Source organism: Triturus cristatus, chromosome 11 (assembly GCF_964204655.1).
Source record: "Triturus cristatus chromosome 11, aTriCri1.1, whole genome shotgun sequence".
In the NCBI taxonomy this organism is placed as follows: domain Eukaryota; kingdom Metazoa; phylum Chordata; class Amphibia; order Caudata; family Salamandridae; genus Triturus; species Triturus cristatus.
In genome coordinates, this window is record NC_140594.1 from 858,526,594 (window position 1) to 858,552,871 (window position 26,278).

Here is a 26,278-nt window from a genome sequence, read left to right on the forward strand (position 1 = left end):
GACCGGTTTCAGGGTCTCGCCCCTCGTGAACCAGGCTAGCTTGACTCCAGTGGCATGGAGAGCCCGGCACCCACGTCTGGGCATATCCCTGTTCCACTCGGGGTAACAAATGCAAAAAGAACAATTGACAAACAGAATGTTGAACAATGTCATACATTCACCCCAGTACAGAGATCTGGGCCTAAATCCTTCGTTATTTCGCTCCCCATGCCATTCTAGTTTAAACCCAGCCATATGCAAATCAGTTTTGACCATGCTCCCTATATGGGAACAGTTCAGCCTGAACTGCCAGGCCAGGTTCGCCCTGAACTGGAAAGAAGCATCTTAGGACCGTTTTTGGGGTTGCATCCTTCATCAGTCAGGCTTGCTTGACCCCAGTGAAGTGCTCTCTATTCCCGGGCTGGAGGGCCAGCAGCAGCGCCTCCCTCACGGGAGTCCGACTTCGCACTGACTGCCCGAGCTGGAGGGAACGGAACACTTAAAGAGCTCCCCTGGGATGCACTCCAACATTGGTGAAAATTAGAGCAAGGCCGTACGACGTCCGGTCTAAACTCCATTGGCAGTACACAGGACTAGCCACAAGGTGGAACGCATTGACGTGGCCTGGCCAACTGTCACCTCATCTGGAGGGTTGTGACATGCCTGCTTCAAGAATGAGATCTATTCTGCAGGAATACAGACACCCCTCGGTTTCCAACATGTTATAACCTAAGTGGATGTCATAGACACAAAAGATGGATGCAAGCAGATTTGTTAAAAACAAAGTGCTGAAACTCTGCTCCGCAATGCGGAATCATCAGGAACTCCAAGTTGCACGCAGAGCATGGAGTTAGCGAATTCTGCTAACTTCGCGAGCGGAGTGAATTTCTCTGCCCGGGCCTCAGCGGCGTCACTATGGGGGTGCGGGGGGTGCGGACCGCACCGGGTGACACCCTCAAGTGGGGTGACACCAACAGGGCCCGTCAGGGGCCGGCTTTAGGGCAGTACGACCGGGTGCTGGCTTCCTGGGGGCGCCGTGTTTGAAAGTTTATTACGCTTTTGAAGCACCTGCTGCAGCGTTTCTTTCCGCCAGCAATCAGCAGGCCTCACATAAATGTCAAGATAACTGGTGTGATTAATTATCTTCCTGGAGAGAGATCAGTGTTTTGCATAGTTGAGGTTTTGACTTAGGTGAAGTTAGTGCAGAGGGTTCATATGCCTGCTGCAAAGAACGTGTGCCAAGTAGATTACAGAATGCAGATCAGCAGGTTACTGCTTTCAAAAGAGACATCCTTTTGTTGCAATTTATAACTTAAAGTCCTAATATTCAACAGTGAGCTATTAACTTTCATCCTAGAACTGCATACACACCTCAAAATATACATTATTAGAACATTGATTAATGTTGCAAAAAGGGTTAATTTGGCTAGAAATAGATTCTTATTATTAAAGAAAACTCCCAACTATGCTGTTTCTTTTTCGACTCTGCGTTTGTGCTTCTCCACACCAAGCACTATACTGTCTACCAGTATGGATGACATGTGACTCCTACACTTTCAGTCCTTTGGTTTATGTATCATTTCCTATACACGGATTTACACACCTATGATTGACTGTCTCTGTGTAATGTGTGTGTGATGCAAAGTGCTCGGACACCCTACACTGGTATGAGTGGCGCTATATAACTAATTCAATGCATCTGAGAGAGTGTGGTTATGGTGACTTGGTCACTGTTAAAGGGTGCTAGTGAGAGAATCCGTGGTGGAGGTGGTCATTGGGGGGGCGCCAACAAACATTGTCGCACAGGGCACCACCAGCACTAAAGCCGGCCCTGGGGCCCGTGTGCGCAGAGCAACCTAACCTTTTAGGAAGAGGACGTGCCTGTGCGCAGTGCACACTGTCTCCTCTCCTTTCTTTTATTTGCTTACCTGTGAAATGGATCCAAAAAAGAAAATCACTTTTGCTGGAAATCAATGTCGTATTTTTCTGACATTTAATTCCAAAATGCAGCATCAGGAATAAAAGTTTAAAAATATGAAAAATAAATAACTAAATAAAGTAAGACAGAGTGGTAGCAAACTGTCCAGATTGATTTTTATTCACACCCAAACACATTAGCGCCACTTTTACAGAGTTTGCCAGTGAAGCGCTATTTTTGTTGTCTTGGCTTTGTTTTCCCTGGGCTTGGAGCTAGTGCACCAATCCTGGAGGTACTGCAATGTGAGGATTGAAAAACAAAATTTGTACTGCTGCTCTGTATCTAGGGATGTTGTCTTTTTTTACCATACTGCTTACGTTTTGTGAGGATATAAGCAATGGTCATTGAAATGGGTCCATTCAGGGCCCTGTAGTCATGTCCTTAACTTTTCAGGCAAAAGCACACACTGATTTCTGAACAGTGAGTGTAAAAGCGTTAAGGTAACCATGTTGTTCCTGCTTACATTTCACATGGTTTGCAAAATGTTGCATTCCCTTTGATTGTTTGCTTTTTCCAGGATGCTGTCACTTTTTTTTGTAGGCCACATATTGCTCTTGCCCAGTGCGTAATTTAAATTGAGCCGCATCCAGGTGTTTATAGCTGGCAACAATTGGGTTGTAGTTGAAGGCAGTCTGAGTTTTTCTCAGTGGGGCAGTATGGTGTTCAGTGGGGGAGAGGATGTGGCACTATGGCCAGAGCTGCAGAATTTGGAACTGGGGAACCAGGTTCAGCCTTAATAACCAGTCCGCCAGACCACTCTCCTGAGAGAGCACTATCTCATGCTAGACCTTAGAAGGCTTCGCAAGTCATTAGAAGCCCCGGTGTCGTAGCACCAGCAGGTGGACCCTAGCATGACAAGTGTAGGTTAACCTTCAAGGCTTGTCCACCACTATTCATACTGAAGTTCACCTCCAGTTTTGCGGCAGGCCTATGAAGCAGTACACCCTAGAACAGTGACCCTGTCACTGAGATCACAGGACCCTTGAGAAGGGCCAGCTCTAGGGCGGTGCAACCGGTGTGACCGCACCAGGTGCTCACTTTCGGTGGAGGCATCATTTTTGCAAGTATATTATGGTTTTAAAAGCGCTTGCTGCCTCCTTCCTGGCCTCCAGTAATTTTCGGTAACAATAAAAATGTCATGATGACTCTGGTGATTAATGTTCTTCCTAGAGAGAGATCGGAATTTTGTCTAATGGAAGATTTGACTCATGGAAAGGGTTAATGTACCTGCTGCAAAGAACATGTACCATGCAGATCACAAAGTGCACATAATGTAAATAGGCCAGTGGGCTACTGCTTTTGTCAGAGAGATCCTTTTGTTACTTGCAGTTTATAAGTTAAAATCCTAACATAGAACAGTGAGCTATTAACTGTCATCTACTCCGCAGCAACACAAGTCAAATTTTTTATTAACTTTTGATACGTTTGAGCAACAAACAATTTATTAGTTTAAATGGTGAGATCATGCTGCAGATCTTGCATTATGAGGCAAATATGGCAGAGCCATTATTATTTAGAAAACATTTGCAAACTAGGATTTTTAGCAATTCATGTTTGAACTGCTGTTTTGGTAAAGGGAGAAGTGCTGATGATAGAAACTCCATGGCTCGGAGACAAATGGCTTGTGCTTCCACATTTTATCGTATTTGGGGACATTCTGTGATTAGAAGTATATCCCACTTTGTATACATTTTACTGTCAATAACTCATTATAACCTTAAATAATCATGTGTATCCATTGGTTGATAAAACTGGGCAGTGAAACCAAACAAATACAAAAAATTGGGATGTTTGCGCATTCTGGCCACACCTCTGGCTCTGCCCACTGATCCAATCCTTGGGTTATTCCCACCCTCTGATTCTCCGCCCACAGTTCCCCTACTTTTTTTCCCCCACTTCGACCACTGATATAGCGTGTTGATGGATAGTGGGAACACCACACCAGTAAAAAGTACCATACCTATGATATTATAAATTCCAATAAACTGTTGACTAGCAGGTAGCCCACTGTACAACCTGATTAATGAATCATTATCACACTGTTGTTAACAGGCACATTTTGTAAATATAGGACCTACATTTGCAAACGCTACTAAGGATTCTGTATGGTCCCGTTATTTGCCAACTGTGTCCACTGGCGGACTCGGGGCGGAGGAGGTCCATGCGGTAAGTCGTGAGGGGGTGACACCATGAGTTACCCGCACCGGGTGACACCAACCCTAGTGACGCCACTGCCGGGCCTGGTTAACAGTTGGGTATCCGTCTGCTGTATATCTCCTTAAACTTGCTGCAGTCAGAACCCTCCCTTTTATGATGTAAAATGTGCTGGGGTCCCGGGTCCTGGTGACCCACATTAGTTGTGATGCAAGCACTGCGCAGAGGCAGTACCCCTTATGGGTTTGAGAGTACATGCACCTATAGCGAAGGCACATGGTACTGTTTGTTCTAAAGTTTGGTCGAGCGACAAAGAATCCCTGGACTGTGGAAATGTTTTATACCATTTGATGATGACACCTGAAATAATGTTGGGGAGTAATGTACTATGTGAACGAGACCGAACAAAGCATACGGTTGAATGTGGTCAAGAATGTTGTCTGTAGTGAGTGCTTATAATGTTATAACTTGGAATGTGCTGGTTATGGGGTCTGTATGTAAATGGCACAGAATACTAGCCCAATTGCATAGGCACGCACTGTGTGTTGATCACTTCCATGCAGAAAACCCACCTCGTGGTCTCAGAGGTTCAGAAACTGCTCACGCGTTGAAGAGGGCAACCGTTCCACACATCCTGTTCTGCGTACTGAAGAGGGGCCGCAATCTGGCTCCGAGCTGGGGTCCCATTTGCTGTGTTAGACTTCATGATTGACTCACAAGGCCATTATGTATTACTGAGGGGCATGCTAGACAGAGAACCAATTGTGTTAGGATGTATTTATGCCACCAATACCGAACAGGACACCTTTTTTGCCCATTTGTCGTTGGTTTTGTCGGATTGGGCTCCATATCCATGGGTACTGGGTGGGGATGACAATGCAGTATTAGATACAACTTTAGATAGATCCCCCCAACAGGAGCCAGCTCGGTGCATCAGGCTCAAATGCTTCTGCAGTGGATTGGTGGCTGGGGTCTTTTAGATGTGTGGCCACAACATGGGTATGAGGAAATATTAATTTTATTCTCATCCACATGCACTTCTCTCTAATCCCGACAGATTCCTTTGTCCTACCCATCTCTATGCTAGCATCACACATGTCATGTATTTGGGAAAACAATATCAGATCATAGCCCACTGGAGATAACATTGCCATGGGGTTGTGTACCAGCCCCAATACCCATCTAGAGGCTACAACCGTGACATAGTGTTTAGGGAGACCCTGGCTACAACCATTGACACTTATTAAAAAAATTCAGGGACTGCTGCCTCGCCCATAGTGGAGTGGGAAGCATTCAAAGTGGTGGTGCGGAGCACAGCATTGATACTGTGGTGAGTGCCAGGAAAGAATTCTCTAAGAACTCATGAACCTGGAAGCTGCTTTAGGTCCCCTAGAGAGGGCAGCATCTGAGAATGCCGATATTGGCGCCCAACTGCAGGAAACCAGAATTACTCATGCGGTACTATTAGCAGAACGCCTCTGAGTGATAGACCATAGCATAGGACATATACGCAGTAGGTGCACACTACAGCCTATAAATTGGGCACACTGCTGGCGCAATTACCCTGACCACACCCATCTGCCACGTCGATCCTGACGATTAACACTCCTGCTATGGGACACGTAACAACACAATTGGGGATCAACAAGGCATTCCAAGATTTTTATTCATTAATATATGCATCCCAGCCTCCTCCTGACCCAACAAAGTTAGCAATGTTCCGTCAACAAGCAACACTACTGAGAGTGCAGGTGACAGAACAAGAGGCTTTTGCCGCTCCTATTGCGGCAAATACAATTTGTGCTGTCATTAAAGAGCTGGCCCATAATATAACACCTCTCTAAATATGAGGTGGCTGTTCAAAATAATGGACACTGCCTGAGACCAGATGGCTGTCATTGGATGGCCGGCAAGCCTTTAACACCTTGGGTTGGGATTTTATGCTAGTAGCCGTGGCTCGATATGGGATGATACCCAATGGGTAAAGTCTTTACACGGCATCTATGGCCAGAGCAAGAACAGGCCCTTATATCTCGGGGACTCCGAGAACACCTCATGAAACCACTCACTTCATTAAAAGTCAAATTGGAAGCTGGCCTAGTCAGGGAGCTCACATATAAGGAATGGACCGGTTTGATGGAATATCCCCAAAAATGTCCCTTAATTCGAGCTTCAAATTTATACAATTCTCCATTCTACATAGAGCATATTTGACACCACACAGAATTAACCAAATGTTCTCCAACTTCCTCAGCGTATCCCCGTTGTCATGCCCAGGAGGCAGATCTGGTACATGTGTTGTGGACATGCCCTCAGATATCTAATTACGGGGAAGGTATTGCAGTGGCGCAAGTGGAGCTGATGGGACTGCGCCACTGTGATAACCCTGAGCAGTGTATACTGGGGTTGCCCCTGAGACCCCGGGGCTCCAAGACAATGACTCAGTTCACAAACGGGGAGCTACTGTTAGCAAAAAGATTCATCACAAAGCACTAGAAATCCCCAATGGCCTCTAGGGTAGATGACTGGCATGAGGAGGTTTTGCACTGGTGACATGCTGAAAGTGGAGCCCTCCGACGAGAAGAATACAGGGACCTGTGTAAGACACCCATTTCGATGGAATGGGCACCGTTGCTGGAGCCCTGAGGAGTGAGGATACCAGGGAAAGCTTGGCGAGTAGTTGCGTAGGTCCCCAATACTGACCACTAAACAGCAGTCACTACACATATGATATACATACATGACACATTCTGTCTTTACAGGAAATGCCAGTGTTTACCCTTAGACCACCATGTACTTTCAACATTAACGCAGCAGTGGCCTCCTATGGTGCGCATTTGGTGTATAATTCTGTCTTGTGCATACGTACCCCTGATAACACTTAAACTATTTAAAAGGTGACTCTTATTAGTTAACATGGAATCCGGGTGGGGAGGGGGGTTCGGGGAAGTTGATTGCATATTACATCACTGTTCATGATCACTATTGCGATTGCTAATGTATAAACTAGACATGCTCTGTCTACTGATGCCTGTGAACAAAGACGAGTTCTTTTTTATATCTTTTTCTGAAAATGCACTAAGGTTTGTGTTAAAAAAAAAAAATCCTTCAAGTCCTGATGGGATTGCAGCTCCACTGGAACAACGTTCCTATCAGAGGCCAAATCCTCTCCTATGAGTCCTTCAAAGAGCCCCCCCCCCCCCCAACCATTACTTCTTGTAGTTGAAGATCATCTCATTGCCTCGACAGAGAAAGTATGGCATCCTGTCAGTTCATCCCAGAAGATCCCTAAGGAAACCCCATTGATAAAAACAGATCTCTGCTGTAGAGTAAATGTAGTCCTCTGAGTTGTATGTCTCCGATGTTGTTTTTCAATGACTTATTAGTTCAAAAACATCTCCAACATTTTCTGTGAAAATCATCTCCAAGCTACTTAGGTATAATAGTGACTGACCACATCAGATAAGATTACATTAGGAGCCACCATATGCAAGATTGCTAGTTGTGAACACCTTAGTGCATCAGGCAGTGTCGTCAGAATAATGTAGAAAAGGCTTTGTCAATTTTTTAAAAACATTTTTTGGGGGGGGAGTATTATTTGGCACGAACTCGGCCCGAAGGTATCAGAGTGCGTTACATGAGCATCAGTTGTGTTACAGACAGGCACATTCATTTTGTTAGGCACAGGTAGATTAAGTGATCTGCCCAGAATCACAGGATGTTCAGCATCCCTGCCGAAACTTGAACCTGGTTGCCCAGTTTCAAGGTCGCCCGCTCTAGCCGTTAGGCCACATCCTCTCCAACAATTTTGAATGCCTCTACCTGAGTAATAGCTAATAGCCATACCTGCATTGCTGCTAGCATCATCAAGGTAATAATTTTAGTAATCTGTGACACCACATTATTTATTAGATAGCAGCTTAAAAATACTTTTTGGGATATTTAGCTATTTTTCTCCAAACATCAGCCTATGAATTCTGAAAATACACAGATGTTCATCCCAAATACACTCTCTGAATTTTGGCATGCATATATTAATTCAACCAAGCAAAAGCTTCTAATTTAGTAGGCAGGGCTGCACATATGAGAGCTACTTACAGGTAGATGGAGAGCTACCAATAGCTCACAAGTTACTCGTTGGAGAAGCCTGCTCTAAAGTATGACAATGACTTGAAAGATAGGATTCACTTTAGGGTAAAAGACAGGATTGGTTTCAGGTTTAAAGGTAGGAAAATAACAGGGCCAAGGTTAGATAAAGATCAGTGTTGGGATCATTATAAGGGTTGGGGCCAAGGTTTGGGTCAGAGATAGTGCAAAGGTAAGGTTTGGGTTAGGGTGAGGTTACAATGTAGGGTAAGATCAGCTGTCATGGTTAAAGTTAAGGTTGGAATAAGTTTAAGTTTAAGTTCAGGGATAGGATAATTATTAGGTAGCAAGGATGGGGCAGGGTTAAGATTTCGGTGAGGATCAAGAGTTAGGCATGGCTTAAAGTAGTGTTGCATTTTAAGGTATTTTAAAAACATTTTAGAATAACATACAAAAACTATTGGAAACGGGGAAGTTTAGCAAAGCATATCCTAAGGATAGAAGTTTCGACTCCTCCAATACTGAACTAAGCACCCCATAATAAGAAGGAAAAGAGGACTGATGTGGGAATTGGAAACTAAAGAATCTTGTCTAACGTAGGCTATGACAAATTAGTTGAGACATCGTGTAGTGGACCCGTGGAAGTCGTAATAAGTCCAAAGGTTAATAGAAACACAACCATCTTCTGTTTGTGAGGATATAACTGGCTGTGCTATGTGAGAACCTTACCCAAAATATGGATACTTACAGTCAGTGTATGAAATGGAATTATAGATGTGCAGGTGCTCAGTGTACATGTTTACTATTGACAAGTGCCAGAAGTCTCCCATTAAAAGTGTTGTACCACGGGTGAGAAGTGCTGATATGCTCCCTTTCATTTCAAAGAAGTTCAGGTACTCAGTATCTGACCATTTAAAACACTGCCTACTATGCCAAATTTTGCAAGACACTAGCAGTGAACACCCCCTTCATCCACGGACTGTGCAGACCAATCCTTATGGTTTTATTATCTGCAGTTGGAGTCTTGGGATGCCCGTCATCATGGAATACATAGTAACGCGTTGATACCCTGAAGTAAAACCTTACATCTGATCTAGGAGAAGCATTGATTCTTGCTTGGTTGGGACCACTGGTTCACACTGTCCCCTGTTCTCACATTTGGTCTTATCATTTATTTATTTATTTATTTTGAAGACAGAAGATTTAAAAAACTGTTTTGGTCTGTTGGAGGTATTCCATGGCTTTTGATGAATCTCACCAGCAATGTACTGTGATCTTCTGATAAGGGTTGCTCCCAAATTATACCCCCACCGGGTCGAGTGTAGCTACTGTCCCCCAGCTATGGAAAGACCATTGGTGGATGACAACTTATTGTAATGCAAGAACACATGCCTGTTTTGCTGAACCATAGGGGGGGACATGTCCTACTGGTTCTACACTAGAAAATCTCTACAATTTCATTTTGGGTCCTTTGTCCCTCCCCCAGCCTCAATAAAATGTTGTTAAGCAGATTGCCTCAAGTCTTCCCCCTCGTGGGTGTGACCCTGCATGTTCCTTTTTACTTGGGCTGCCATCTGAAACTGTAGCTCCTGGTGAGCGGGGAGATGCATTTTCTCCCCAGCTAAGTCAGTTTCCTTACACTGCACCTCACATTCTCTCTTTTCCTTTCTGTGCTCTACTGGAAGTTTCCTGACAACCTGAAAATGTTCCCTTGCCTATTTGGAATCAGCTCTGCCCTTTGTCCAGCATTGCCTAAGACTAGAGATAGGTTGAGATTGTTTGTTCTCTGATGTAGTGTCTCCATAAAGGCAAATTACGGGGAAAGGATCACCAAGTGTCACTCGGTCCATCAAGCCCAGAAGAAATATCTCTGTGTGTATGTATTTTAGCATTGGCATATTCTCCTAAAATGTTTTAGAGCTTGTTGGAAAACTTTTGTAAATACAGATAGTTCTTCATGGTTGCAGAAGTTGAAAAACATATTGGGTAAGCCTGTTTGTCTTCAGCAATCTGTAGAAAAAGACTGCAGAAGGCCTCCCAGGCTCTTCCAATGAGCTGGAGTGGTAGGCGGTGACTATAGCAACTATCTTGTCATTGCTCAGGTGATGTGGGTTGATATGGACAGACACTTTGTCTCACGCCGATATTGTTTATCATTAGACTGTTTTTCCACATAGCCGCTATAAACTTGTAACAAGGTCTAAGGAGACAATCTTGGGTTAAATAACCACAATCGGTGGCGGTGTACCACACTATGGAGGTTATTTTACCCACACGAAGAAGCACGGGTGAGATTAAAATGTTAGCTGGAGCCACGGAAAGAGAAAGGAGAAATAGCCATCAGAGAGTTTCCCCTGAAAAGGGTTTTGAAAAGGCAAGTTAGAGACCCAGCCAGGCACAACACACAGCCATGACTGCTCTCTTTCACAAACCTTTGCTTTCTCTTCTTTCTGTTTCTGATTCAGCATCCCCCTAAATGCTCTCATTTTCTTCTGTGTCCACCTCTTTATCTACCCCCACTTTCCACTTTATTTCACCCATTTCTTCTCGCGATCTTTTCCCTATCACCATACTTCTCGCTCACCTTCACTCTGGGTTCATTTTCTTTGCTTTGCCTTACCCGCATCACTTTTCAAGCACCGTCCTTCCATTTACCTTATTTCTGTATTACCTCTTCTCTTTTCTGTCTTCCTGCTTAACTCATCCATTTGACCCATTTTTTCTTGGCCCTGTTTTCTCCTTCCTTCCTTTTATGGCTTTTGCCATGTTTCCCTGATAACGTTTGTTTAGGTAATGTGGTCTGTGCTTAAAGATAACCTTGCCCACTCACTGCAAAGCCTTCAGCAGAAGGAAGCGAATGTTCCTTTGAGCAGTGGAGTGATACATTTTATGAAACGTAAATTTATGAATTCATGTTTTTTCTTTGAGGGATGTGTTTGGATTATAATGTGGGGTTGGTGGTGTTCAGGTTTAGTGCGACTGAAAATACGCATATGTGATAAAAATAGGCATAAGTGATTTCTTACTCAAAAGTAATTTTGTCACCATGTTGAACTAATTTGGATCAAGAACCAAGTTGTGGCAGCACAGAATATAAGTCGTGAACTTTCTAAGGCAGATAAACTTGTCGCTTCATGACTAATGCTGGTAAGCAGTAACAAAGTGGCCCGACTACTGCTAAATCACTAGACAACCCTTTCTGGACCTGGGTTGTGACAGGGAGCCGAAAACTTGATAGAGATCTAGAGTCCTGAGGTTATCCGCTTTTATCAGCAATACCCGGACTGTTCAGAGTCCAGTGATCACTGTGAGGCAGATGAACAAAGGGGTGGTGCTTTCACTAAGACCAAGGTCCAGAAGGGAGTGTCCTGTGCTAACCAAATGTTCAGTTGAGTGGAGAGGGCGCGTAAGAATGATATTTTCACGGTTGTGGTAAGATCCTAACCAAGTAGCAGGGAAGGTGTTGTGAGATAAATAATAGTCGATTGGCTCAAAGATCTGGTCATCGTTATTTAGGAAACTGTTTCCTACCACCTTCTTTGGTCCATTCTGCCCCCCCCAAACAAGACAAGGCTGGGTCCATCTCTACTGGCTCTACACCATTTTTTGCGTCAGAATCCTACACATTGCATAGATAGTCATCTACCCTAGAATGGAGGATCTGTGGTGAGAAGTAGGAAGGGAAGGTACACGTATTACTCAGTGGTGAGCAGCGTCTAATGGAAAGGGCAAGCAACACACAAATAAACACTTTGGTGCCCACACAGAGATCCAGACACACATACATGTGTGCTTACACACACATTTATCCATGTTTGAGGACACATATACGCACAGCGATACACATTAACAAACTTTACTACATTTGTGGACTTGCTTTCACATACATTCACACAGATGGAAACACTCTTAAAAGCACACAGAACACACACAAAAATATAGCACCAATCCAGAACCGGTGTACATCTCAGAAAAAGTCGTAGGCCAGGGATGGCAGTCGCTTGACTTTCCGTCACAGCTCTTTGCCTCTTATCCTGCTCTTCGCTTTGAATTCATCCTTCTTAGCCATTTCCCCTTTGTCGCATCGTCTTTTCTTTATCAATATTATCTTTTTTTCCTTTCTGTCTTAATTACTTTCTCTCACCTACTGATTTCTTTACCCCATGCTCTATCTGCTTCTCTCTCCTTTCTTCCACTTGCCTTTTCGCTGCTGCTTGCCTTATCCTCTTGCTTCCTTTCCCGCTTAACTTCTTCCACCTCCGTTTTGCTGTCTTTCCTTTGTGCTTTTTCACCTGTTATTGCCCTTCGCTTCCAGTTGCTTTTCCCTCACACCTGCCTCATGTTTCCTACCTTTCTCTTTCCTAACAGAGACCCTCGCACTTCCAGTGTGCCCCGTGTTATCCAAGAGGAATGCCAGAAATCTGGAGAGATGCAACCTGATGACCAGCCTACTTACCCTCTCCCAGTGGATTCCTGGAAGGTCCTCATGGCTCAGATAGGTAAGAGAAGGCACTTAACATTAAGATAGAGAATGATGCTTTCCTGTTACATTCTCCTGGTCTCCTGTCTTCCCTTCCAAGTCTTTCTTGGCTCCTGACTGCGTTCTGCCTCTCCTAAATCTCTCCAGAGTTTTTCCTATCCACCTTTTCTAATCGCCCCTTCCCATCGTTCTACTTTGTCTAATATCAACATTACATGGTCAGTCATCACTCCTTCCACTTTCCTACCTTTTTTCTATCTTTATTCATGACTGCTTCTAGGGTAAGACAGTAGTAGTTACCTAAGTAGGGTACAATAACGGAAAGTACCATATTGCCATGTAAGCATTAATGGTTGTCTTTGTCACATTGGGGGCGGCAAAATGTTACTTTGTCTAGTACATGAAAATCCTTTTATTGACAATCTTCGCTCATTTCCACAGTCTCCACTTTACTCACACTAACTCCACTGCCTACTCTTCAGATACCTTTTGGTTATTTCACTTTACCCTCCTATTGATTCCCTCTTCTGTCCACTCTCATGTTTCTCTTGTCATCACTAACTTTCTCATGTCTTCCCTGTACCTGCCCACTCTCCCCTGTCTTAAATTTGCATATCTGTTCCTTTTTCGTCTGCTTTCTACCCTGTTTCTGTTTCACAATGCCATTCCATCTTTCTATGCCCTTTCTCATATTTTCTTCACCAGCTCGCTCTCCACCATCCCCTGCATCTTCTCAATAGGCTTTCCTGATTAGCCTAGTCTCTCGTTTTCTTCTCTCTCTCCTACCTCCTCTCTTTCTCCTGTCAGGAGCCCACCTCCCTCGGTTTCATGCTTTCCCTCCTCTCTAACCTTTCTTTTCCCCCTTTCAGCCTAGCCACACATTCCCTCTCTCCATCCTAGTTTAAAGATCTTCAGGAATGCCTCAGGTCGTAGTCTGAATCCAGCAGGCCAAACAAGAGTTTAGTTTTCCTAAGGGGGATAATAGTTCTATAAATGTTTTTCTGTGCATCAAGTGCTGCTTAAAAGCAAGTGGTGTTACCTGGATCTTAACTTGCCACATGTCTGATGTGAATCATTGATCTGATCCTGATTTTACTCTGGGATTAGTGGTTTCACCTGCCAGCTCCTAATGCTTGGAGTAGCATCCGTTTGCTAATACTGGCCTATAAAGACCTGAGTGATTGGACATATGTTGGCAACTGTGACATTTTAGAGATGGTGGGAGGATAAGTCTGTTGTTAGTACATCCTTTGGCACCAGCATCATCTTGAGACAGCTCATCTATCAGGCAGCGTATTTGGAATCTCAGATTAGATCTTGTAGCGCAGATTTTTTTTTTAGGCTGGATTGTAGCCATAAGACTGTAGAGCAGAGATGTCTTCGAGAGTAGATGCCAGCATTCAAACAATCAGGGCTACATTTATTTGCTGGAACCGCTAACTTGAAATTTAATTTTAATGGCAATAACTATTTTTGTAATGACTAATTCCAAGTGCAGGAAATACCTAGCCAATGGGAGAAGAATATTGAACGCAGTGGGGGCTGAGACTCGTGGTTGGGATTTCTTCATGTAATATTGGGACTCTGACTTCTGTGTCGATTTACAATTTATATTTTCTTAGTGGACTCCCTCTTTCCTGTCCTCTAAGTTGTTGATTAGGGTCCTGGGGCTTAGTTCTATTTTTTATTTAGAGTGGCAGGCTGGAGGGGCCCGGGAGATTTCCTCGTAGTGACTTGTCTGGGTTCCTAGGGCAAAATCCCATTGATGAAGGTGTAGTTCGTACTCTTTGAGTGCGGGCACTTTTTGGGAGGGTAGAATGACTGGTGGTTTGGTTGGGGTGGGTGGGCAAGGTCTTGAGGGAGGAGGGGTTCAGAGGTGGAGGGCAGGGGAGGCTTGGGTCTATTTATGATAATAAGATTTCTTTTCCACATTTTGGGATGCGGGTTAGGAATATGGTACTGCGGTAAAAAAATTAAAAAAGGTTAGGCATTAATTGGTTAAAGGCAAAGAGTGTCCAAATAAAAACATGTTATGCTTTTTTGGGGTATTAGTAATTGGGGTAGCAATCAGGACTTACATATTATGTGTTGGGATGTTAATGATGTGCAATCTGCAAAGAAGGTTGGGATGGTTAAAGAAGAGCTTCTTATGTTAAAACTGCATATTTTATCTCTACAGGACTCATATCTGTCATCAAAAGAGGCCCACAAACTTCTTAATTTTGATTATGAGACTTTAACTGTTGGCGGGGTTTATGTTCCACAGCGAGGAATTGTACTTTTGGTGCAGGGTACGGAATGGGGCTTAGTTAAAGTGAGAGTGGACGTCTCAGGCTGTTGGTTAATTGCCCAGTTAAACAAGCATTGGCATAGCCAATAGGTCTCGCTTTTGGGACCTTATAAGTATTTCGTTATTCAGCACAATATCCTTTGTGCAACAACATCAACTGTTGCATGGCTAGACACTTATAAGGTCCCAAAGGCGAGACCTATTGGCTATGCCAATGCTTGTTGTAGTCAAGCTGTTGTTACCATCTATGCTATAGAAAGGCCTGAATGGGGCAGTCATGGAAATTGTAGCCACCGGGCTGCATTGGGGCTTGCTCCACTCTCTGGGTTATCCTGAGCACTTAGGAACATTTTTGAAGGCCAGTCTGTCAGCCGTGGTCATTAAAGGGTACATAAGGTTACCCTGAAGCTCTTTTTTTTTTCTTCAACATTTTTATATTATCTATCCTATTACTACAGATGTCCCCATATTTCCAGCAACTACTCCCTGGAAGCTACACCACAGGTTTCATCAGAGAGAAACTATTTTCCCCGTTTTCAGTGAGGACCACAGACTAAAGTCCAGTTCCAAGTGATCTTGCTAATTCTTTTTCCAGAAAGATCCTAGACCCTCTTAGTCTTGTGGGTGTACAAGAGGTCAGCTCTCTTGACCTCAATAGTACTTTTTTAATGGCATAATTCAAGTGAATCCATGAGCGAGAAAGTCCTCCATTCTTTTCCAGGCAGACATAAACTCTTACGAGCAGACAGTCTTGTTTTCCTGAGCAAGATTTATATGAGAAGGGTAAGAGCAATGTGTTACAAGTTAATCCAGTACCAATTGGCAAAGGTACTCAAACATATCAGGTCTGAATTACCTCCTATTCTCATTTGTCATTGCTTAATGGTGTGATCCAGTTCCCAGCACGGACTATGGCCAAAACTACCCCTCAAGGCCTTGTTCTCTGCTTTCCCAGATCGAAGAATTGGGCGTTGTCTACTTTTTTCCCTCTCACCAATGACAAGCTAACGTTTACAAGTTTTTGTCTAGCAGGAGTTTGGGAGTGGAGCTCAAGAAACCTTTTATTCCTTGAAATGCTCAGATCTAGGAAAGTGTCGCACATCTCTTGGACTGCAAGTAGATTTTGAAATGAATTAATTACTGTTGATTTGTACAAAACCGAGCCACATGTAGGGGATTAATGTCAATATGATTAACTGGTTTTCCTGAAGACGGGAATATGACCACTTTATAAAACTCCACAGTTGTGGCATGCAAAATAAAAGTCCTAATTAATTATGTGCAATGAGAATGATTTTCTGATCTTTTTCTGAAGCAAAATGGAACGAAATATGCCTCTGAGTCTATATTAGTTTTAAAGCGTGCACACTGACCTTCAGCATGGTACTTTCACCTATGTTTTCCTTGTAAATATTTAGCTGAGTAAACTTAAACTGTTGTAAATTTTAACATTATGTAGCTGGACTTCAGGTTTACATGGCGCATGGACAGCTGACTGATTGCTAAATTTATCATCCAACTTAAAAAAAAAAAAATTTAACTGTTCACCTTTTTCCTTTTTTCCCTAACAAGCATAATCTGGAGAGCTCATTTCATCTAGTCTGTCCCCACCCCCCCTCATGAAACTGATGAAAGCCTCATTACTTGTATTCGACTTGTACACATTTTGTGCACATTAATAGTGACACTTATGTAAGAATACAATTAAATTCTAGCAAGACTAGGCAAGCGCCGAAGCCTTGTAAGACAAGCGCGCGCGCCTCGCGATGAAAGAGGAGGAGGCAGCAGGGGGCGGGGAGAGAGGAGGGAGCCTGCACCTGTTTCCCTTGCGGGAACGAGCAGGAACCATCTATTAATTACAAACAGATGGTTTCAAAGCTCGCTCCCGCAAGGGAATCGCCAAACGTGCACGCGTTGCCATTGAAAGCAATGCAACGCGTGCACGTTTTTGGCCCAAAAAGCGAATCAATATCAAGAGGTCTCCTCCTATGCAGCGCATGCGCGCTGCCTAGGCGAGACCTAAAAGGGGGGCATTCAACTTACTATCTGTTCTGTTTACGGTCCTAACAATGATGGTTTCTTGATCTTTAATCTACTGTTGGGGTGAGCTTCATCAATGGCCAGATCCCATTATAATTAGTGGGGATTTTAACGTTGTCCTGCAGCCAGGACGTGACACTTTTCCTGCTGAATCCCACAGTGCGAATCATAGACGTAAAACAAATCATGGAATCAAATGCCTTAGTTGATACCTGTCAAAACTGCCTACCCTTGGAATATAGGTTTACCTATTACTCGGCACCACATAAGTCTGTTTCTCAGATTGATATGCTTCTTGTCTGCCATACTCTGGCCTCCAATCTAGACATCCTGCTAAGACACCCAGTGGTGTCAGAACAAAACCCTTTATCCCTATATATGAAGAGACAATTTCTTCATTCCGGTAGCAATTCCCCTTGTTGGAAATTTGATTGCAAGCTCCTTCTAGATAAGCACATATAGACATAATGGAAAATAAGCTTGCTGACTTCACAGAGGCAAAGTTGAGCTCAACTTCTATTCTGATGGTATGGGGCTCATGGTATGGGAACCATTGAAAGCTTCTGTCCAGGGGCAGACACCTAATTTTATCATTTGGAAGGTGCAGGAGAAACGGTTGAAGGCCCTGATCCAGCGGACGTTGCTGGAGCTGAAAATTTAATACACCAACTATGCCAGTCAACAGTTTATTGAAGGATCATTGATAGTATTGGAACAAACCAATACTATACAGACAACTCTTAAAAAAGGATAGGGGATAGGGCTAATAAAAAGAAAGACACATGCCTACCATAATTCTAGATTTAAAAAAAATGAGATTGGATGTGCACAAGCTTTTATATTAAGACAAAAAACACGAAAACCCTAATGTTCAAATTGAAAATTGCGCTGGGGATTTGGTTTTGGATCCTGTCGAGATGAGGTCTTTTGAACATTTTATTCTAGTTTTTATGAAGAGGATTGTTTGACCCTCAGGAACAGACTGCTGCTTATTACAGGCATTCCCAGCGCTGGATGTGAAACCTAGTTAGTGGGTTATTTTGGAGGCCCCAATATCTGAATTTGAAATAGAAAAGGCAATTTCACAAATGGCACTTCGCAAAGCCACTGGTCCAGATAAGATACCTTTTGAAATGTCTTTATTAAAATTTCACAAAGGACTGCATCCCAGTTATGGTCAAAGTGTTTAATTCATTTATTGCCTTTTAGAAAAGTTTTCAGTATCTTTGGGAGAAAACTTTTTTGCCTTAATTCTTGAAAAAGATACCGATAAATGGCCACACTCTCTCAATAATTCTGATTGTTAGATATATTCAGAATAACCTTCAATCATCTGGCCAGAGTCATTTAATATTTGGTTGATCCATTGCAGAATGTGTTCATTCCTTCCAGAGATACCAATTCACATATAAATACAGTAATAACCACTTTCTATGTTGCTGGAGTGCAAAATAGACCCGCCGCGTTGCTCCTGTTTAACAGGCTCTCCTGGTGGTTCTTGGGATCAGTCATGCATTTTTTGGCTTTGGTCTTGTGTTTACAGGTCAAATCAGGGCCTTATATAGATCTCCAATGGCACGGATTGTTTACAGGGGTGGTCTGACAGAGCTAATTCAGATCCACTGAGGTATAAGGCAAGGCTGTCCTCATTCCCCCTTTCATTTTGCTTTTCACTTAGATACTTATATTCAAGCGCTTAAGAAAGCTACTTTTCGTAGGCTACTAAGTCTCCATAATTTAGATCTAAAAGAACTGGCAAATTCAGATGACGTTGCAACACAAAAAGATGATGGACAGAATGCTGCACATTGTCAATCATTCACCCACAGTCACAGGTCTGAGTTAAATCCATTGTTTTTTGCTCATCATGCCACTTCAATTTAATCCATGCCATATGCAAATCAGTCCTGACCCTGCTCTACATGGGAACAGTCCAGCCCGAACTGCCAGGCTAGTTTGAGTTTGGAAAATAAACATTCTGGGACCAGTTTCAGGGTATCACCCCTCATCAGCCAGACTAGCTTGAATCCAGTGGCATAGCGAGCATGGGACCTACGTCTGGGCATACCCTTGCTACTTAGGGCGACTCAAGCAACACAAAAAGATGATTGATGGAATGCTGCATATTGTCAAACATTCACCCCCAGTAACAGATCTGGGCTAATTCCATTGCTTTTTTGCTCACCATGCCACCACAGATTGGACCCAACCATTTGCAAATTAGTCCTCACCCTGCTCCCCATGGGAGCAGTCCAGCCTGAACTGCTAAGCCAGGTCCTCCCTGGACCAAACAACAAGTGTCCTGGGACCGGTTTCGCGGTATCACCCCTCATCAGCCAGGCTAGCTTGAATCCAGTGGCATAGCGAGCCCTAAGTGGTCAACGGTATGTCCAGACGTGGGTTTCCTGCTTGCTGTGCCACTTGATTCAAGCTAGCCTGGCTGATATGGGGTGATACCAATCTGGATATTTCATTCGAATCAAAAGGAGTGGTGTAAAAGTGAAGCACTGTTAGACAGAATTGCATAGTGTATTATTCAGTAGTTAAGGTGGCTAAATTAAATCCAGTGCTACTTCCCAAAGAATGTAATCGGTTTGTATGTTCTCTCTGCCTCATATGAACGTTAGATTTTCTATCTATTCAGAATAACAGGACATCTTAGTCATCTAAAATTTGTCATAAAAATGAGCTATTATATTTTCAAAAGATTCAGAAGATTAGTCTGCTGACATGAATGAGTGTTAAGTTTTTCAAGACTCTGTGGATATGTCTGGTGCCTGAACAACCGCCTTCAATTGATTATAAAATTAAAAGATCATTTGTGTGAGTTTGTATAAGTTGCCTGTTTGCTAAATGATTCTAACTACCTTGACTATCAAACTAATCTTTTAAATTGATTATTGTTTTCCAGATTAGGAAGTCCAAACAAATTTGTAATGTAGAGAACTGTGTACTTGTGTTTCTGTAGGGATACATGGAAGTCTAAGACTAGTAGCCTGTCCCACCAGACACCTGCTGTGTCCCCTATTGACTTTAGCCTTATTCTCTGAAAACTTCTTATCGATTACATTTTGTGAGAAAAACAGAGCACATCAGTATCTGATTTATGTTCCATGATAGGTGTCTGCTGGTTTATGCAAATTCTCTCTCCACACTATTATAATTACAGTGTTTGTGAAGAGTTTTTGGGGTTAGCTGGATTTTGTGCTTTAGCTGATGCACCCTCCATTTGTCTTTACTAAAATCAACATTGCCGATTGTTTATATAGAAGAAGAGAGTCAGGCTATCTTTGAGGTATATAGATCCTTATATATTTTGATTGTTTCCTGGATGCCCATGATCCTTAAATTATTTCTCTTTGATTGGTTTTCTAACATTTCCACAAGCCATTTCAATGATCTTGTTTTTTTACTTAATATGGGGATACCTCCTGCATTCACCTTCACAGTGGTTTAAACTGAGGCTAAGTCTGTGATAGTTTTATTCATTGACTTCTGTGATGATGCAATTTTAGAGTCTTGATGTGATATGACTCTCTTGCAATTCCTGGTCTATTATTTTCTGGTGTGTCACTAATTTACGAGTCTTAAATTTGGCAGCCTACTGGATTTTGACTGTTGTCCTCATGGCATTGTTCAATGAGGAATTAAGACTCATTGTTTTCCCCAATTCACACAGTGTGGCTGAGGTTTGAGTGTCCTTGATGGATTTAAATATCTCTTCTATCATCTCTATCTTGTCTGTTTCATCTTCTTCTGATTCCCACTCTGAGCCATTGTCCAGCGCTCAACATCTTAGCTACTTTGCTATTGGCTTGTAGCAGATGTCATTCTAAGAAACCTTTGGGTATTTCCTATGCTCTTTTTCTTTACCCCATTTTTCTGATTAGTCTGAACAGCTCGATTGAGCTCTTTCTCAGTTATTCCTTCTGGCATAGAGTCCAGAGGTGATAGGCATTCTTGCAGCGTAGGTTTTCTTGAGACCCACATCACTAACCATCACCATATCCTAAATAGCGACTTTTAGTTGTAGTGTTGTTTTCCTCTTGTTCGGATTTTAAAACCACTCAGAGACCATTATTGTACCCTGTGTAGGTTGTATCCTCCTCCTTGTGATTCACCAAGCGATGCCTCCGAGTGGACAATCTAGTGGAGCCAATTGTGGGGTCTCTTGTATATTTTTATCTGTAGGTTTTTTAATACAGTTACTAGAATGGGCAGCACCCCAATGGAGGGGCTATGAGTACCTCTTCTTATTAGACGTACACTCATTTTATATTCACTTTAAAGGTAAACTAGAAAAACACTTTTTTTCATTACCTGGAGGGGTAAAGAGGATATCAAGTTAGAGTAACTCCTCCTATGATATAATCACTTGCTCACTTAAATTACTCTAACGGATGAATTGTACTCCATCTGTAAAGAAAAGATAGACAACAAAGAAAAACAAAGACAAAAGCAACATACATTTTATAGTAATGTCATTGTTTCTCTTCAAGACTTTGTCCCACATTGCGTGCTCTGGAACTAATTAATAAACCACTTGTGCCAATTTGTGTCTATGACATAGTGGTAATCAATTGCTTCCAAACTTGTGCCACTCACGTGCTTATCATCACATAATGCTGTTACGTGACAGATGATTGGTGGGGTGGCAGTGGTACTCAATAAACTGATCTTAATTTATGTCAGTATGTCTATGCTTATACTAGTAACACACTCCATGCCTCACAGTCATTCCACATTCGTACCGTGTTTGTGAGAAGAATAGCGGTAATCGTAATCTTGTTGTATTTATCATTATCCCTCCTGATTTTGTGCATTAAAAACAATAAACAATACAAAGATCACAGTCCCTTACCCAATTCTTGAATGGTTTCTGTGTCTCAGGGGACCGTAAAGCATCTAGGGGTAGCTTTGTAGTCAAACCCTAAAATAGTGACCCCAGAAGGTTAAGGGAAATGTAAACAAATATGGTGAGTGGATTTTCTCTAACCTCAAAAGGTCGAATCCCTCGTATTCCCCATATAGAGAAACAACGGATAAAAGTTTTGGCGATCGGATTGGAAGTTGCCAGTCTATAACTTACTTCCTCAAAAGTCCTGCCCCGCGTGCACACCTACTTGGCTCCGGTCCCCGGCTTTCGCGTTTGTAAAGCGAAGGGACCGTGTTTTAATACCCGTGAGTTGTCATAGGAACAAATCGGTAGGCCGTCCTGGGCGCGTATCCTCGTACGTAATGACGTTAATTACGTACCCGGAACCATGGGGCTTGTAGTTCCGTATTAGATTTGTTGACACACACGGAGATTTAAGTCTTTTACCACGACCTAAAAGTCTTTAATTGCCATTATGATTTGTAAAAAATGCAATATAAGAGCAATATATGCAGACTGTTGTTATTGACATATTGTTTTGTTGTCGGCGTTTGACGTTGTGAGAATTACGTCATTACGTCTACAAACGTACCGGGAGACAAGGGGGATGTAGTTCCTTGTAACCACAACACTGCGGACGAGTATACATCACCTAGACCATTCTCCCTGACACAAGGCATAAAAATAATAAATGAAATAAATTAAAGGTGAGATAATATAACGTGTTTTTACAAGGGTGCTATGACACCACAGTTGAAGCCCACATAGTGTGCCTGCTTCTTCGATTGATACTTGAACGCTTATTATTGGGGAATTTTCACACCGCAATGACAGCGAACTAGTTGGTAGAATACCAATAGTGATGCCTATGATTTATTCGTATTCAGCTCGTAGTGAGGAAAAATAGGGGAGTTTTTTTTCGGTATATTCCGCGTGTTATTATTGAAGGGACTTCCTTTTTGTAGGAGATGATAAACCGGAGTCAAAAATATTCTTTATATATATAAAGGATGTTATGTATATATATATGTATGCCCTTCAACGAAGGGAGGATAAGTTGGGCATAGCATAACGTGTACAAATGCTATTATTAGGAATCTGGACCAATATTCATGTGGCCGCCATATAAGAGTCCCCAAGTTGGATAGACAGTTTTAGGGCGCGTATTTAATAAACAAGGAACAGAAAGGTGGCCTAGTTGTGAAAAACCCTTTTTCCTTCATTTATTTAGTTGGTTCCAGGGTATACAATCATTAAGGCCCCTTTCATGGGTTTTTAATCGATGGACCCAACGTTGTTCGCGCTCTAGGAGTTTGTGTTGGAGGTTGTTTACATGTTTGATCTTTTCTATGATGGTCCACTTTATCTCTGTGTCTTTATGTTTTTTCTCATTATAGTGCGCAGTCAGTTTTGTTGCTGTTATTGCACGTCTTATTGTGCTCCTGTGTTCACTAATGCGTAATTTTACTTTTCGGCTTGTCATACCAATATACATTAGATCGCACGGGCACTTGATCATATAGATCACTGCTTCAGAATTACAGTTGGTGTGAGTTCTCTGTTCCCATGGAGAGTGTAATCCCAGATTTATTACTTTGGTGTGTTCTGTGAATGGACATGCTACACATGTGCCACATGGGTAGTGTCCCGTAACCTGAGGTGTACTCCAGAGCGTTGATTGACTGGTGATTTTCGGTGTATATGTGTCAGTATGTACCAGTAAATCTCGTAGACTTGTGTTCCTTTTGAATGAGAACATGGGTTTCTCAAACGTTATTGTATTCGATGTCAGGATGGACCATTTTTTGTTTATTATCTTCTTTAGGTCATTAGAAGATGTGTTATATGTTGTAACACATATCAATTGGTCACAGTGTTTCTTTTCATGGGTCTCTAGCAATGCCTCTCTTGGTGTATTGCGGGCTCTCTTATTTGCTTTATCTATGATCTTTCTCGGGTACAATTTTTGTTTAAGTTTGTTGGTGAGGATGGTCGCTTCCTTTTTGTATGTTTCCAGATCAGTACAATTTCTACGAACCCTTAAAAATTGGCCTACCGGTAGATTCTCTCTTAATGAGCGTGGATGTGCGCTATCGAACCTGAGTAGGCTGTTTTTATCCGTAGCTTTGGTAAACAGAGAGTTCTTGAGGGTACCTTCACTTGCTGTGAAGACTACGTCTAGAAAGGATATTCTTTCTTTATTCATAGTCATAGTGAAATGTAGATGGGGATTCAAACTATTGATCCATTTCTTGAATGTTTCCAGACCAGTGGTATCTCCTTCCCAAATCAGAAAGACGTCGTCAATATATCTATACCAACAACGTATGTTGGCAGAGAACGGGTTATGTGTCCATATATGTTGGTCTTCAAAGTGTCCCACATATAGACAGGCCAGGCTCGGGGCGAAAGTACTGCCCATCGAAGTGCCGTGAGTTTGTAGATATATCTGATTTTCAAACTTAAAAAAGTTTTCAGTGAGTGCTAAATGGATAAGGGTGGTGATCCATTCAATTGGCGCTGCCCATGGCCATTCTTCCTTTCTGAGGATCTCTTCAACTACCCTGATGCTCTCAGTCTGAGGGATGTTTGTATATAGCGCCTCAACGTCAAGGCTGACCAGGATGTTCTTATCTGGATTGTATTGTATCCCCTCCAGTCGGTTGAAAAGGTGCTTAGTGTCCTGTACATAAGACTTGATCTTCGTTACAAGAGGTCGTAGGAACCAATCTGTGTACTTTGATAAAGGTTCGAGAATGGACCCTATCCCAGAGACAATTGGTCTTCCTGGCGGTGGTATTTTCCCTTTGTGTATTTTCGGGATTGTGTAAAAAAGAGGTGTTCTTGGATCCTCCTGATTCAAGAAGTCATGTTCCTTCTTTGTGATCCAATCCTTATCTAGTGCATCCGCGGTCAACGTGGAGATCGTTGTTTTGATCCGTTGTGTAGGGTCTCGATTAATCTTTTTGTAGTACTTAGTATCTGCCAGCAGATTCATACATGCAGTTCTGTAGGCACTAGTACTTTGGATAACCGTGGCCCCTCCTTTATCCGCCGGTTTTATTATTAGATCAGTTCTGGACTGAAGGGAGGTTAAGGCTTCTCGTTCCTTCTTGCTCAGATTGTTGAATGTGTTTCTCCTGATTTGTAACAATTCTACCTCTTTCGTTACAGTTTCTTCAAAGGCGAGTACCTCTGGGGGCATCATGTTGGTAGGGGGATAAAAGGTTGATTTGCACCGTAGATCCGTGTGTGTTTCGTCCAGATGTGGGTCCTCTTTGTCCCTGAAGAATGTTTTCAAGCGAATCTTCCGGAAAAAGTCTCCCAACTCACATCGTAATCGGAATTTGTCCAAATGTGACGTGGGTACAAACCCTAGTCCTTTTTCCAGCACAGTTTCTTCATCTGTAGTAAGAATGACGTCCGTCAAATTTACCACTAGTCTCTCATGCTGCTCGTTCCTGGTTGTTGGTCCCTGGTGTTGCTCCGTGTGTTCATGGTGCTCCGATCTTCTTCCCATTGCACTCTTTTGTTCCCTCTTCTTCCACGTCTGCCTCTCCTGCCGCCCTGTCCTAAAAAACGTTGGTTGTAGTCGGGCTGGTAGTAGGGACCCATAGGGAACTGGGTCGGGCCTTGGAATGGGATTGGTCCAAATGGGGCGGGCCATGGGTACATCTGCTGGTGTCCATATCTCTGGTTGTAGTTGCCTCTCCGTGGTCTTCTGCCCCTGCCTCGCCTGCTCTTATTTGATCCGTCACTAGACCAGTTATCATAGTCAGAATCCGATGATCCCGTCTGTTCACTATATACAGATCCTGAGTCCGAATTTTCTTGACCTTTATAGTCGTCTCGGATGTAAGGATAGACCTTTTCATGACTGAACTTTTTCAGGTCTTTCTGTAGTTTGTTGATTTTACTTTGCATGAGATAATCTTTATGTTCACTTATCTCCTTATTCACTTCCTCAAGTTTTTTCTTATATAGGGATAGTTTTATCTCTGTCACAAGTGAATCCTCACTTATTTTAATTTTGATCAAAAGAGCATCTGCTAAACGTTTAGCTGTATTGATGATTAAAATGAGCCAATCGCGCGAGCATCTCCACGCAATTAAAGACCATTCTTTTTTAAATTGGGGGTCTTCGAGAAAGATCCTAGGTGCATTGGTGACAAGTAATCCTGTTGGTGCTGTATTGCCTCTTAGGTACTCTGTCATGATGGCTCCATGTAACAAGATTTTCATTTGGTTACGTTTTAATTCCTTCAGCTCATCCCAGTTCTGAGCTTGGGAGAGGTTCTGACTGATGTTCGTGTCCGATAATAGTGATGGTCCTGCTAGAATGGCAGATGCTATATCGTCTGAGTAGCCAATACCCAGTTGTTCTGCCATATTTAT

The 26,278-nt window shown here is 42.7% G+C and overlaps 1 protein-coding gene across 2 annotated transcripts in view; it reads left to right on the forward strand.

The window, feature by feature from the left end:
- Positions 1-26,278, forward strand: part of NGEF (neuronal guanine nucleotide exchange factor) — a 979,475-nt gene that overhangs the window by 386,628 nt on the left and 566,569 nt on the right. For both annotated transcript variants that reach the window (XM_085634692.1, XM_085634693.1), the window contains one exon: positions 12,566-12,696. In XM_085634692.1, the coding sequence (XP_085490818.1) occupies positions 12,566-12,696 (131 nt within the window). The remainder of the gene's footprint in view (positions 1-12,565; positions 12,697-26,278) is intronic.